We start from the raw sequence: 15,835 nt of genomic DNA, 5'->3' as shown, positions 1-15,835 counted from the left end.
AGGCAGGAGACAAAATGAGAAGAAGTCAGACAGACGATGCACAGAGAGTCTGGTTGCCACCCCCACGGGAAAAAGGATGGCATTGCACCATGTCCCAGAGACCCTGTGGAGGGGCCCCTGTAACATGCAAGAAGCACGAGAGGTTGTGAAACACCAACGGGCTGATAAGAGACCTTGGCAGCGGCAACAGCCACAATATGCAATACTGTCCCGCCACGAGGAATTTACAACCTTCTTTGCTTGTTTAACAATTAAAAATTTACAGTAGAGCATTCCAGCCCTTTGTATGTCATGCTGGCTTCCAATCTGTGGGGCGGTAATTCACTCCAGGGTGGGGTGTCTAGACTGAGTCTCTGCCCTTTTACTCACACGGTGGGATTAGGAAGTGCAGCTGCTAACAGGTCACACTCACAGAGAGCGTGTACAGTGGATGAGATCATTCACTCAACACTTAACGCATATCTACTGATTGCCTACTACATGCTGAGGCCCAGAGGAGAGTAACACAGGCGTGATCCCTGCTTTCATGAGAGCACCAGAGGTCTGAAGATGCCCCCATCATCCCCTGCCGAAGGCTCTCCCTTCCCCTTGTTCACAGTGCACCTTGTCATTCTTTCACCCATCTTTTCTGCTGGACTCAGGCTTCTGAAGGCAGTATCTCTGTGTGCCCAGAACAGTGTCTAGATACACATAAGAGCTCAGTAAAGATTTGTTGATTGCATGAGTGAAGAGCAAACCTGTGTTCTCTCATTAGCTAAGGCCAGACTATATTCCAGCAACACAAGATGCCCCACTCTTCCATAAACTTGCAAAGTACTTTCCAACTCCAGATCTCTGCAGACTTTTCCCTTCCACCTGGTATGCCTTCCCTCTGCCAGTCAAAATCCTTTCCCTAAAATTATGAAAAAGGTACAGTCACTCTGGAAAACAGTCTGGCAGTTTTTTTTATAAAACTAGACAAGCAATTACCATATGACCCAGCAACTGTATGCTTGGGCATTTATCCCAGAGAAATGGAAGCCTCTATTGACACATGAACACATGTGAATGTTCGCAGCAGCTTTATTCATAATAGTCAAAAACTGGAAACAGCTCAGATGTCGTTCAACAAGTGACTTGTTGAACAAACTGTAGCAAACCCACACCACAGAACACTACTGCAACTTGGATGGATCTCAAGGGAATCCTGAGTGGAAAAAAGCCAATCTTAAAAGGTCACACAGTGAAGGATTCTATTATGTAATATTTGTGAAATGACAAGTAGAGAAAAAAGAAATGGAGATGGGATTACTGGTCACCAGGGACTAGGCTGTGTGTGTGTGTGTGTGTGTGTAGGTGGGTGTGGTTATAAACTGGCCACACAAGGACCTCTGTGATGTTAGAACTGTTCTGTATCTTGACTGTGGTAATGGATATACGAACATACACATGATAAAACTGAATAAAACTAAATATACACACACAGAGAAGTGAGTTCAAGTAAAACTGGGGAAATCCAAATAAGATGGATGGATTGTACCAAGGTCAACATCCTGGTTTTGATACTGTGCTATAGTTTCACAAAATGTTACCATTGGGGAGAACTGGGTAAAGGGCACTGGGGATTTCTCTGTATAATTAATATTTCTTACAAGTGCACGTGAACCTACAATTACCTCAGTAAAAGTTTTAGTGAAAAATGACTAAATATTTCAGAGCATGCAGGAAAAGAGAAAATGATTTAACAGTCCACATATCTGTGACTCAAATTAGCAAATATTAATACTTTACTTTGTTTCAGATTTTTAAAAATACACACCTAAATAAAAGCTCTATCCTATGGTCTCTTTCCCTCTTCCTCCTCTTTCCAGATACTGCGGTTTTATGAATGGTCGCACTTTCACTATTTGTATAAAAAGGTATCATCCTGTGTGCTCTTTACACAGTGCAATGGTGAAAGTGTGCACTATAGAGCCCAAAGACCTTGTTCTAATGTTGGCTATGTCACTAACTTGGGCAGGTGACTAAAACCATTCTGTGCCTCAGTTTTCTTATCTGTATAATAGAGCTGATAACAGTTCCCACTTCAGAGGGCTGTTGAGAAGATCAAATGGATTAATACAAGCAAAGCATTTAGAACAGTGCTTGGCATGTAAGAAAGCTCTCACAAAATTCTGTCTCTCACCATATCCATCATTGTCATTATACTGCATGTAATCTATTACAACTTTTGAAAAATTTAACTCTCTGTTTCAGAGATTTGGCCATGTTGATGGTGTGGATCACATTAACATCTCCTGAAGTTTTCCATCTGCATGAAGAAATCAGTTTGTCTATCTAGTCCCCTCCTGCTGGTCAGTGAGGCCGTTCCAATCTTTCCCCCATGCAAAAGAGCTGCAATGGACAGGCCACTCTTTATTCACACCTGACCAAACACCACAAACACCTCCAAACTTCCGAGACCAGTTGCCACACCCAAGCCTCAACTCCTAGGAGTGGGTTCCATCCCACTTCTCCTTTGCTGCTTCCTGCACAATGATGTGCTCAGTAACCACATTCCCTGTCCACTGACATGAGACTAGACCCCGAGTACTTTTGTTCACGGTGAAGGCCACATACACGAGTGCAAACCCTGTGCCAAGGAAGCAATGAGCAAGTGTTCATCAACAGCCTGGCTCTATCTAACACATGTCTTGCAGAGTTTAATTTTATATGTACATATACGGGACAGGCAGTGTTCTAGTTCTTTTGTGTACATTAACTCATTTGAGTCTCTTAAGAGCCCCCATGAGGCAAGTACTGCCATTATTCTCACTTCACAGATAAGGAAACTGAGACACAGAACGGTTAAGTAGCATGTCCATGGTCACACAGCTACAAAGTGGCAGAACAGGGATTTGAATCCAGGCAGAATCCTCCAGAACCTTTGTTTTAACTATTGTACCTCACTCCCAGCTCCCCCATCCAGTCAATAAGTTCCTCAAAAGGTGAATCTGTGGCTTATTCTTCTGATTTCCAGTCTCAGTGCAGGCCTTAACGCATAGTAGGTGCAATGAATATACTTAGAATGAATGAATGAGCCAGGGATCTCACCAGAAAGACCAGATCAGGTAGTCAGGAGTTAAAAGAAGAAGTGAACAGTAACTGAGTACCTCCTATGGGCCAGGCCCTTAAGTGACTTTCAGAGGCTACCTTAAAGGACTTCAAATGAAAAACAAAGTTGTGACTTCCTAAGAGTCAGACACGACTGAGCGACTTCACTTTCACTTTTCACTTTCATGCATTGGAGAAGGAAATGGCAACCCACTCCAGTGTTCTTGCCTGGAGAATCCCAGGGACGGGGGAGTCTGGTGGGCTGCTGTCTATGGGGTCGCATAGAGTCGGACACGACTGAAGTGACTTAGCAGCAGCAGCAGCAGCAGGGGGCTGGAACGTTAGGATAAAACCAGGACCTCTGCCCTCCTTGACCTCCTGGAAAGAATCTGCTGCTGACCCTTGGTGAATTCCAAGTCTGGAATATGTGACCCTTTTACCTGGATCTGGATCAGCTCACACAGCCATCTTGGTTGGATCTGGATGCGACATCCTTACTGACATGACAAGCAGTGAGAAGCCAAACTGATGCACTCCTTTGCTCCCAATGAGGAGACTGGTGTTTGGAGTGAAAGTGGGGAATGAGGGTCCTGTTTGGAAAGAAAGCTTGACTAGCTCCATCTTTTCAAATCCCTGGCTGGTGACCCTAAGTCAGGCCCTGAGCCTCGTAGCTGTCCAGCTGAATAAGGGACACTTTCCTACTATGGGGAGCAGTGAGCCTGTGGGGTGTTTTACCATTACACTGACTCCACTGAGACCCCCCTACCAAGCTGGGGTTTCTCCATGCACAGCACCTATGTGTGTGCCCAACAGATACCAGTGAATGGACATTATGCAGGGTACAGAGGATGTAGGCACATGAACGAGGCAGAGTCTAGCTCTCGGTTGTGGCATGAAAAACTGCCTTTCTCTGCAGCTGTCTTCATGACTGGCTCCTTCTCATCCTTAAGGTTTCAGCCCTGCCAATTGCATGTCACCTGTTTATATCCACTCAGGAAGGCTACAGCCAGGGAGAACGATAAGCGACATGCTCAAATACGTGTTGCATTCATGCCAAGAGAATGGTTCAGCCTGATAATTCACAGTCTTCCAACAGTGAAAGTGCAATAAATGTCTATTGAATTAAACCTCCATCAGGGTATTCATAGATTCAGAACCAGCAGAGATGAAAAGATCCTCAGTGGGGAAGAAATAACCTTATTCTCTTCTTCTAGAACCCAACTTTCAAGCTGGACACACAGAAGCCCAAAATACATTTCTCAGTACTTCTTGGGGCTAGGTATGGCTGCACATCTAAGTACTGGCCAATGAGCTGGTGTAAGCAAGCTGTAAGGAGGGCTCCTTAGAAAAGTGAGGAGGGGCCCTTCTTCTGCCCCTTTTGTACCCCCAGCTGCCTGGGGTTTCATCAGTTATCTTGACCCATGAGGTGACACTAAGGATAAAAGCCAGTAACGGAACAGCTAAGCAGAGATGGGAGCCTAATTCCTAGACACAAGGGAGCCGCCACGCAGCCCTGGGTTGCAGTCCTCTTTTACATAAGAAAACAATAAACTTTTGTCTTGCTAGTCTGCTGTTAATTGGGGGTTTCTCTTACAGGTACCTAATTTAAACCTGGTACACCCAGACCTGTGACCACTGAAACTTTTAGCTGATATACAAGAGGGTTACTGATTGGTAGTGGGAGAGGGGAACTGAACAGCTCTAACTTGGCCCCCCCATGGCACTACAAGCGCTTCTCCACAGCTTTAAAATTCAAAGAACAGTTTGAAAACGACTGATCTTAGAACTTTTCTGGTGGTGGAGTGGCTAGGACTCTGCTTCCAATGCAAGAGGCCCAGGTTCAATCCCTGGTCAGGGAACTAGATCCCTCATGCTGCAACGAAAGATCCCACATATGCATGCACACATGCTCAGTCATGTCTGACTCTGTGTGACCCCATGGACTGTAGTCCACCAGGTTCCTCTATCCATGGGGATTCTCCAGGCAAGAATACTGGAATGGGTTGCCACTTTCTCCAGAGGATCTTCCCAACCCAGGGATCGAACCCGAGTCTCCTGCAGTACACATGGATTCTTTACCACTGAGCCTCCAGGGAAGCCCATAAAGATCCTGCATGCTGCAACTAAAACCCAGTACAGCCAAATAAATGAATATATTTTAAAAACCAAAAACAAACAAAAAAACAAATGTCATCTTATTAATTGTTTAAAAAAGAAAGAAAATGATCCATCTTGCTCAATCCCTTCATTTTATAGATTGAGCACTGTGGCCTAAGAAGGGAAGCAACCTACAGTTACCCAGTGAACAGGGAAGCACCTGACTCTTGCCAGTGCTATTCCCCAGACACCCACACTCCTGCAATGGAAGGACAACTTCCGACAGCAAGAAAGTACACCTAAAAAGTTGGCTCAAAGGCAAAAGCTTACCCAAGCCCTTACATTAATTCCTACAACTCAACAAACTCAAACAAGAGGATGGGGCAGCCATGAACAAGTGTTTCAGCAACAGTCTGACTGATGCATCCATGTAGCATTGTCCGTTCTGCAACCAGGATTGTGTGCTTTTTTGGCTTTTTGGAATTTGCTTTTAGAACTGGTGTCATTTCCCCCCAGCATTTTAGAAGCAAATCTCCATCCTCTGAGGACAGTCTGCCTTCTGGCAATAGCTCTGGATTCATTCAGAGCTGAATGGGGAGGACCAAGCAGGTAATTAAATGGAAATCAACAATTTCCTATGCAGGATCAACTATGAGGGGGGTAAGACTCTGCCAGGATTGAGTCTCCTTAGTAGCTCATGAATTAGCTCTGAACACAAGCCCCAAATAGGAACTGGGAGCTGTTTAAGGCACAGCTCTTTTCTCCACAGTGATGAAGAATGCGTGCTCTGGAGTCAGGTGGCCTGGGTTCAAATCACAGCTCTGCCGCATCGAGCCCAGGCAAGTGATTTCACTTCTCTCTGCCTCAATTTCCTTACCTGTGCAGCAGAGATGACAGTAACACTTGTGTCACAGACTTGTGAATGTATTAAATGAGCTATTATCTTGGAAGACTCAGGTAGAGAAGACTTAGTACAACAACTGGCACACAGTATGCACTAAATAAATATTAGTTTTTATTAACTATGAAAGCCTTACACACAGACCCCAGCTGCCCACTCAACAGCTGCATTACTTTGGGCAAGTTATTTAAATAACCTCACCGATCTCGGTTTCCTCACCAGTCAAATGGAAATGGATCATAATACCTTCATGAAACTTTTCAAAGGCTTAAATAAAATAAAGTATGTGAATAACAGTAACAAGTAACATGGACCGGCCCATCTATGTTATGTAACAAGTAACATATGAGACCGGCCTGTCTACCATGTGTCATGTGATTTATACACTAGGAGGCAGATACCATAGTGCTCCTTCCATTAAACCAAGGGGGAAGGAAGCTCAGGTCAGACAGTTTGACCGGCCACTCAGGGTTATCTGATAAAGAAAGGGCTACCTGAGAGCTCAGGGCTGTCTAATGGTAAATCAGTCTTCCTTTGCCTTGCTGGGACCACGCAAAAATTCATAAGCCCCTCATGGCTCCTAACCCAGGTCTGACGTCTAAGCCCCTGCTCTTTCTGGCCATGCTATAGCATCAGTGGCAAGTGTACTATGTTAGTGTCATCATTTTATCTAGACTGCAGGCGGCTGAAGGCTGAGACTGGGTCTTCCTCATTTTTATGTATCACCTCTGGCCTTTGAGCACTATGTCTCATACGTGACAGACGCTCTATAAATATTTCACAGCCTGTGCCTATGCCCTGCTAACCTATTTTTTTTTTAAATAGGGTTTACTGGAATGCAATTAATAAAGCACATCCAATTATTATCAGGATGACATCATTTCTCAGTCTGCACCTGAAGCTGTTCTTCTCTAGAAGAGGCTTCCAATTTTCACCTTGTGAAGAGGAAGGTAACAGGGGAGTGATTCTCACGCCTCAAGGAGGAAATTGAGATGCATGTGACTGCACAATATTCTTTTTATGACATCCTTTATCGGCTGATAAACTCTTGCTCAACCTCGTGGCAGGTCAACGTCCCACCGTGTCAGGCGTTGAGATGGGAACAGATCACATAGAATCCCAAGTTCAACAGACAGAACAGCCGCACCTTTGGTCTCATACATCAGGGTGCAGGGTGTGGTAGAGGGAAGAGGACCAGGAAAGTGCTGAATGCCCGTGGGCCCCCCACTCCTCCCCTAATCCCAGCAAAAATGCCCCCTCCACATACCTCTGGATCCACTGGTCTTTGTAGGAGGCACTGAAGGAAATGCCTGCAAAAAGCTCGGACTTGTTGAAACTCACATGAAACTGATCCCAAAATGGGCCAAAGGGATTTCCTTCCTGGAGAAAGAGAGTAGCCAAACGCTTACTGGGCAAGAAGGAAAGCCAGGTGGGATTGGGGCCAAGGAACTGTGGATGGGGAAACCCTGTACTATCTGACTCGGTCTGAAATGCTCTCATAGGATGGGCAAGTAGGAATGTCACTTCATAATTCCTGGGCTGGGGGCTGAGGAGGCTGGCTCGGCCTCCAGGCTGGTTTTCAGCAGGAAATGTTCACCACAATATCTGAAGGAGTCTTTCCTGCTCACATGCCATGTCCTGCCAATCCTGCAGCATTGGTGGGGGTCTGGGGAGGGAGGTGACCTTGGACTTGGGACCATGGATTAAGAGCTCCAAGAGACTTTCAAGATCAGCTAATCCATGCTCTTATTTTCAAGATGGAAACCAGGGCCCAGACAAGGTAAGACATTGGCTCAAGCTCACAGAGCAAGTGAGGGCAATATTGGGACTGAAAGCAAGGTTTCCTTTCTCAGATTTCGTGGCTTCACCTACCCTACCCAGACTTTAGCAAAACACTGAAAGACATATTGGGGATTGTCTTACTCCCAAAGTGCCAGAAATTTACAAATTTCTGATAAATATGACAGCCTCGCATTTACCTGCTGAGAGGCAAGAAAATATACAAGTTAGGAGGGTGGAAAATGGAGTCATATTACCACAACTTATTTGCTATATGATTTGGGGCAAAATATTGAACCTCTCTTTGCTGCACTCAGTGTCCTCTCTATAAAATGAGGATAATAATAGTATTTTCCTCATGAAACAGTTGAAGGACTAAGTGGGATAATACGTGAAAAGCTCTTAACATGGTACCTAGCATGTTATAAGTGCTGTGTGAGTACTAGCTATCATTACTGATGTGGTACTTTTCAGTTTACAAGCATTCTTATTCCTGGCCCTCATGATACTTCGTGAGCAAGACACAGCAGGGACTGGCGTCTTTATTTTGTAGGTAGAAATAAAGGCTCAGAGGAAGCAAACTCCTCTGCTCAAAGTGACACTGCTGACAAATGCCAGAAATGCGGCTTAAATCTCCATCTTTCTAGTCCAGGCTCTTCTGGTGCCTTCCCCCACATATTGCTATCCTGCAGTGTCTCAGGGCCTAGAGGAACTGGAACAGGCAGAAAGGGCCCCCCTGACCCACAGAACCCACCTTCATGGGGCATGTCTTCTTATCAGGACTTCGCTGGGCTGCCACCTCAAAGCAGTATGCCACCCGCTTCTCAGGGGGCCAGTGGGTGGGTGCCAGCTTCTCCATGAAGTCCTCCAGGCTGATGACTCGATGGTAGGCCTGGAGGGGCTCCAGCTTGAAGTACTTCTGGTAGGACACATGGACCTACAAGAAAAGTGGGGAAAAGCAGGGGGTGGAGGGTCCTCCCCTCAGTATCCTAGTGGCTGCTTCAAAGACATCCATTAAAACCATATATTCTAGGACTTCCCTGGTGGTGCAGTGGATAAGAACCCGCCTGCCAATGCAGGGGATATGGGTTCAATCCCTGGTCCAGGAAGATTCCACATGCCACAGAGCAACTAAGCTGTGTGCACCACTACTGAGCCCACACTCTAGAGCCCGTGAGCCTCGACTACTGAAGCCTGTGCACTTCAGGGCCCAAGAAACGCAACTACTGAGCCTATGCGCCACAACTAATGAAGCCCTCACACCCTAGAGCTGCACACCACAGCTACTGAGCCTGTGTACTGCAATTACTGAAGCCTGTGCGCCTAGAGCCTGTGCGCCGCAACAAGAGAAGCCACCACGATGAGAAGCCCTGTGCACCGCAACTAGGAGTAGCCCATGCTCACAACTAGAGAAAGCCCGCACACAGCAACAGAGACCCAGTGCAACCACAAGTAAATAAGAAAATTTTTAATTAAAAAAAAAACCAACAAATCCATACACTCTATGACCCAGAGATCTTAGACTTCATGTCAGTGACAAACTTTTGACAAATGACACCAAGCTTAGAACAGAGGCTGGGAGAAAACATCTGTAAACTAAAGGACAAATACTAATGTACTTCATGTTCAAAAATGCCTACTGATTTGTAAGAAAGAAGATAAATGACATAAAAGAAAACATGGGCAGGAAAGGAGTGAGCAGCTCACAGCAAAGAGAACCCAAATAGCCAATACACTCAAAAGATGTGCAGGCTCACTAGAATTAGGAAAAGGAAAATGACAATAACTACAAGACACCACTTCTTACTCAAGAGACCAACAAAAGTTTAAAAGCTTAACTCTGGGCTTCTGTGGTGGTCCAACGGTTAAGAGTCCACCTGTCAATGCAAGGGACATGGGTTTGATCCCTGGTCCAGGAAGATCCGACATGCTGCGAACCAACCAAGCCTATGTGCCACACTACTGAGCCGGTGCTCTAGAGCCTGTGAGCCACAACTACTGAGCCCACATGTCGCAAATACTGAAGCTCTCACACCCTAGAGCCACGCTCTGCAACAAGAGAAACCACTGCGATGAGATGCCCGCGCACCACATCCAAGAGTAGCCCCTACTCGCTGCACGCAGCAACGAAGACACAGCGCAGCCAAAAATACATAAAATAAATATTTTTTAAAAGCTTAACTCTAATTATTGGAAAAGATATAGCTGATAGTAGAGGCATACATTTTAAAGCCTCTAAGAGGTTATACATTTAGAGTATAACTTTTTAGAGCATCTATTAAAAATAGAATTTTAAATGCACCCTCTATCTCTAGGTATTTGCCCTAGACAAGTTCTTGCCCTTTGTACCAGGAGAGGGATAAAGGACGCTCAGTGCCATAATGGAAGCAGTACTGGAAAGAACTTGGAAGAAGTTCCACTGAAAGACACTAAGAAAAAAAAAATAAGAAAAAGAAAAAAAAAGATACTTAAGTCCATGATAGTGGTTGCCTCTGAGCGTGGGGGAGGGACTAGGAGTAGCCTCTAACCAGGATAGACTTTATCTTTTAACAACTTTATCTGTAACCTTTTGTTTCTTAACAACAAAAAAAGATGAAGCAAATACAAGAAAATGTTAATGATTATCACTGCTAATGGTGAGTACATGGATGATGATTACATTAATCTCTGCATTTTTCGAGACTTAAGAAAATTTCTTGGAACACTATGAAATACAATTTAGACTTTATCCTACAGGTCAGAGTTCCCAAGCATGTTCCACTAGTTCAGGTGGGTAAAGGGTTCTGCAATAAAAAGCCTCCAGAAATAAACAGGCCCGAGAAAAGCTACGTTAAGCAGGTTTCTTTATGACAGCACTTCTCAGGGCCTTTAATACACTAACGTGGATTTTGAATCTCCAAATTTGGGGGGAATTAAGAACTGAGAACACAATTTCCCAAACTCACTTAACCACTGCACTGGTTCTACATAAGCCACTGGTGTTCCAATGAGCAGACTTTGAGAACCTTACTTATTAGCAATGAGGTCATGCAACGGATTTTAAGCAGAAATAATATGAGATCTGCTTTCCTGAAAGATCTCTCTGGTGACAGAAAAGAGAATGTCCTGATGGTAAGATTAGAGGAGGGAGAGAAAGATTAGGGGGCTACTGCAATGGTCCTTTTATTGTTCAAGTATTCATTCAACACGAGTTGGAGGAGAAGGGGGCAACAGAGGATGAGATGGTCGGATAGCATCGCTGACTCAATGGGCATGAGTTTGAGCAAACTCTGGGAGATAGTGAAGGACAGAGAAGCTTGGTGTGCTGTAGTCCAGGGGGTCGCAAAGAGTCAGACACAACTTGGCGACAAAACAACAACAATTCATTCAACATGTATTTTTGTTGTTTTGTTTCAACATATATATGTACAGTATACTAACGCATATATGGAATTTAGAAAGATGGTAACAATAACCCGGTGTACGAGACAGCAAAAGAGACACTGATGTATAGAACAGTCTTATGGACTCTGTGGGAGAGGGAGAGGGTGGGAAGATTTGGGAGAATGGCAATGAAACATGTAAAATATCATGTAGGAAACGAGTTACCAGTCCAGGTTCAATGCACGATGCTGGATGCTTGGGGCTGGTGCACTGGGACGGCCCAGAGGGATGGTATGGGGAGGGAGGAGGGAGGAGGGTTCGGGATGGGGAACACATGTTTACCTGTGGCGGATTCATTTTGATATTTGGCAAAACTAATACAATTATGTAAAGTTTAAAAATAAAATAAAATTAGAAAAAAAAAAAAAACATATATGTCTGAGCATCTCTCGTAACTCTGAGAGATGGGGAAGCATGGACAGGTTAGAAAATGTAAAGAAAGGTGAAGTACACAGTAAAGGGAAGCATTTAGGATGACGTCTACGTTCCTGGCTTGGTACCCAGGTGAATGGAGATGACATAAACTAAGGCTAGAAATACAGGCGGGAACAAGGTTTGAGGGGAAGGTGCTGGCTCTGTGGGTCATCCAAGCAGACTCTAGGGCTGAAGAGTTTGAAACACTGGGCCTGTGGTCAGAGAGTCAGGGCCACAGATAAATTTGGAAGGTACATGGAGAATAATGAAAGCTGCAAGAGTCAACAGAAACTTAGAACAAAGCCAATAATGGTAATAAAAGCAACTAATATTTATTGAGTGCTGGATTAGCGCCAGGTGCTATACTCATCATGTTTCATGGACTTGACCCCATAATTGTGAAAGGTAGGTATACAGCCATCCCTAGTTTACTTATGAAGAAACTCGGGTGGACAGAATCTAGATAACTCATCTGAGGTCACACAGCTAACAAGCAAACAGAAACAGGAGACACACCAACATTTAAACAGTGGGTGGGGAAAAAGGAGCCCTTGCTGTAGCACAAAGAGGAAAATGCAGACAGGTCAGGCTAAAGCAGGAACAGGCTGTGTCTTGGAAGCCAGGGGAGTAAGGAAGTTCAAGAAGACAGGCTCATGGGGCCAGGTGCCACCGGGAGGTCAGATGAGATAGAGATCGAGAAATGACCCCTGGGTTTGGCAATTCTGAGGTCTCTAGTGACCTTCTGTGAGAACAGTCCCATTGGGGAAGGAAAGTCCAACTGAAGTAGGTTGAGTAACCTGTAGAACGCAAGAAGAGACTCTGAAAGACTCCTAGCTGAGAAGAAAAGGCAAGTGAACCAGAAGGAGATGAATGGGCCATGTCTGAACTGTAACAGTAAGTGCAAAAAGTCAGAGCATCAGCTGTGCCCAGTTACTGAGGACTCTCTGTGTCATAAGCACTTTACATTGATCGGCTCAGCTGATTCTAAGAGGGAGGGATACCACCATCACTAACTCACTGAGGGAAGGAGCAATAATTATTTCCAGCCTATTTTAAAGATGAGAAAACTGAGGCACAAGGAAGTCAAATACCCTGACCAGGTACACAGCTAGTAACTGGCCAACTCAGGCTGTGACCTCATTACTCTGGCTTTTATCCTCTGTTAAAAATCTCTCTAAAAATGGCATGCACAAGAAAAAATAAAAACTATGCAGAGAAAAGGCTGTAAGAAAGAAATATGGGTATTTTGCATATAACCTTTTGAAGTTTATTAAGAACTTTCAAAATCAATTCACTAAATATTAACTCAGTTCCCACTACCAGACCCCTGGAGTTAAAAGTGAACAAAAACAGACATCAGGCCAGTGGAAGTCATAAAGAATATGCAAGTAATTAAGACAATGCTGGACTTCTCATTCTAAGGGACCCAGTGATGAGGTGGGAGCCAGACTCCTCTAGTTTGTGACCTTGGACATGTTATTAACTAACTTGTGCCTCAGTTTCTCCCTCATAACTGATAATAGCACCCATCACCTGTGACCAATGGGTGGGACCAGACAAGGCTGGAAATGGAGTCTGGAGCTTCCAGTCACAGGCTCTGGAGTCACACAGACATGGGCTTGAATTCCAGTTCTGCTTGTGTGAATGTGCTAAAATACCTAGCCCCTCTAAACCTGTTTCTTAATAGAAATGTGGTGAAAGGAAAATAATTAATCCTCACGCAGTGCTCAGAAAACAGGTGCTGAATAAATGTTAGTGAGTTAGCCAGGGAGTACAGTTCTGGGTGGTGGAGAGGGCAAACTCAGGGGGATGGGAGATAAAACCCTATAGAAGGACTTGGGGTCAAGCAGAGGTGAGCATGACTAGGGAAAGATAGACAAGGGCAAACAGCAGGCAGGAGGTACTCACGTTGGTGAAAGGAGGCTTGTGATGCTGGTACTCAATCCAAGGAGGTACAGCCAGGGTGCGGTTCAACAGCTTTGCAAATGCCAGGGAGCCCAAGAAATGATCAGCCTGGTTCCCAAAACGCCCTGGATGGTATATTGCAGGTGAAGTGAGGACTGGGGCATTGAGGACTTGGGGTATGCAAGATTCAGAAAAGGAGCCAGGGATGGGGAGGACCAGGATACCAAGGAGAGCCAGGGGAGCTGGCAGCATGGGACAAAGTCTGGACTCCTGGGTCTGATGGTCAAGGCCCTTCAGGCCCTGCCTCTTCTGCCTTAGTCATTCCAGGTTCTTGCTGTTTCCCAAACGTGCTCTGCACTTCCCATCCCCACCCCCACGTCTTTGCTCTTGCTATTCCATCAGCCAGAGGTGCCCTTCTATTTCCTCCCCTCTGTACACAACAGGTAACTCCAATGCCTCACTCACTGGGATCCTTTCACGACCCCTCTGCCATATTCAGTCCCCATCCTCCGTCTCCCACCTTGGATAAGCTACTTGTGGTTCTTCCACTCTTCCTAGAATGTCCTTTCCCATTTCCTGGCCTTTGGCCCTTTCCTCAGCCTGTAAGTGCCTCGGGGAGAAGGGCCCTATCTGATTGTTTCTGTCTTCCCCAGCATGGCATCCATTCACTCATTCCACAAAGAATGTTGAGAGGTCACAATGTGTCAGTATCTCTGCTAGGTGCTGAGACACAGGAGTGAGCAAGAAGGTCAAGGTCTCTGCCTTCAAGGCATTCACAGTCCAGGTAGGGTGACAGTGAAGAGAAGTTGCTCAGTCGTGTCTGACTCTTCGCAACCCCATGGACTGTAGCCTACCAGGCTCCTCCATCCATGGAATTTTCCAGGCAAGAGTACTGGAGTGGGGTGCCATTTCCTTCTCCAGGGGATCTTCCCGAACCCGGGTCTTCCGCATTGCAGGCAGACGCTTTACCATCTGAGCCACCAGGGAAGGCAGGGTGACAGTAAAGATAAACAAATATGTTTGGTGATGGAGGAAATGATGAGATTATTTGGGCTGAGGTCACTGAAGTCCTTTCTGACGACACTTATAAGCTGTGGCCTGAGGATGGAAAGACGTTGGTCTGGCACAGAGGCAAGAGGAGGGTGTTCCCAGTTAGGGAATAGTGCAGGCTGCAGGACTAAGCCTGTGTAAGGAACAGAAAGGGATAACTGTGCCTGCAACTGGAACGTCTCCAGAGAAGGGTGTGGTGGAGATGATGCACAGAGGGACAGACCATCATGGTTAGGAGACTGGAGGGTTTTAGGAATGAGTGACTTTAAAATGACACTCCACCACCCCCATTTAAACTGCACCCCTCTGACAGCTTTTAGATTCTCCCTTACTGTGCTCTATTTTAATTTTCCCATAGCACTTACTCTCCTTTAAGATATGCAATTACTTACTGTTTATGCCTATCTTTTATGGTCTGTTTTTCTCAACTAAAATGAAGGCTCTACAAGGGCATAGAGCTTTCTGACTTATCACCACCGTATCCTTAGAGCAGAGAACAGGGCTGGGCACCCAGTAGGTGCCTTTATAAACATGTGTTGAACGAATCGCCCAGAACCAGCATTGGGTCAGTGACATCAAGTCCTACACCACTAAGTCCATTTACTGGACTCGGGGCTGGCTCAGGCTTTGCGCAAGACACGTCGTAACCTCTCCCGGCCTCGGTTTTCTCATCTGCCAAATGGAAGGCTGGACAGAGAAGCCCCTCAGTGTCTTTGCCACAGGGGCAGAAAGCCGAGGAGCAGGCCCTGTCCGGCGTTGGAGTCCGTTCCCGGACCTGTCAAGGCGTCTCTGGGCGCCTCAGAGGAGTGGCTTCTTTCCGGGCCTCGGTTTCCCCACTTGGACAGAAGGCTCGGGAGGCCTTACCCATGCATGGGCAGTAGAGCAGGTAACCGGCCGGATCCCAGGAGCCCACGGGCAGCCCCGGGAGCGGCAAAAGCAGCAGCAGGAGAGACACACGCGGCGGCAAGAGCGACGGTGCCCACGCGGCGGCGCCCATAGCGGGTCCAGTGCCAGAGCGCGCCGCGGCGCGGAGACTGGGAGGGAAGGAAGAGCGCGAGCGTCCGCCCCGCTCCCGGCGATCCCCGCGTGCCGCCCGCGCGCCGCCCCGGCCGCTCTAGCCGGCGGGCGGGCGGGACCATAGAGATCCCGCGGCACCGCCCCCTCCACGGCCCCAGCGCCCGCTCGCGCGGCTCC

At 46.3% G+C, this 15,835-nt stretch overlaps 1 protein-coding gene across 9 annotated transcripts in view; it reads right to left on the bottom strand.

The window, feature by feature from the left end:
- Window positions 1-15,704, bottom strand: part of POFUT1 (protein O-fucosyltransferase 1) — a 40,475-nt gene extending 24,771 nt beyond the window's left edge. For 4 of the 9 annotated variants that reach the window (NM_001043342.2, NM_001043345.2, NM_182986.2 and 1 more), the window contains 4 exon segments: window positions 15,506-15,704; window positions 13,595-13,716; window positions 8,604-8,786; window positions 7,338-7,450 (listed from right to left, as the gene is read on the bottom strand). In NM_001043342.2, coding sequence (NP_001036807.1) covers window positions 7,338-7,450; window positions 8,604-8,786; window positions 13,595-13,716; window positions 15,506-15,638 — 551 coding nt within the window. In that variant the 5' untranslated portion in view covers window positions 15,639-15,704. 9 annotated transcript variants of the gene reach the window in all.
- Window positions 15,705-15,835: the final 131 nt, after the last annotated feature.

The sequence above is a fragment of the Bos taurus genome, chromosome 13 (assembly GCF_002263795.3).
Source record: "Bos taurus isolate L1 Dominette 01449 registration number 42190680 breed Hereford chromosome 13, ARS-UCD2.0, whole genome shotgun sequence".
Classification (NCBI taxonomy): Eukaryota; Metazoa; Chordata; class Mammalia; order Artiodactyla; family Bovidae; genus Bos; species Bos taurus.
Note: the sequence above shows the minus strand (reverse complement) of the source record. Positions and strands in the feature narration are given on the sequence as shown.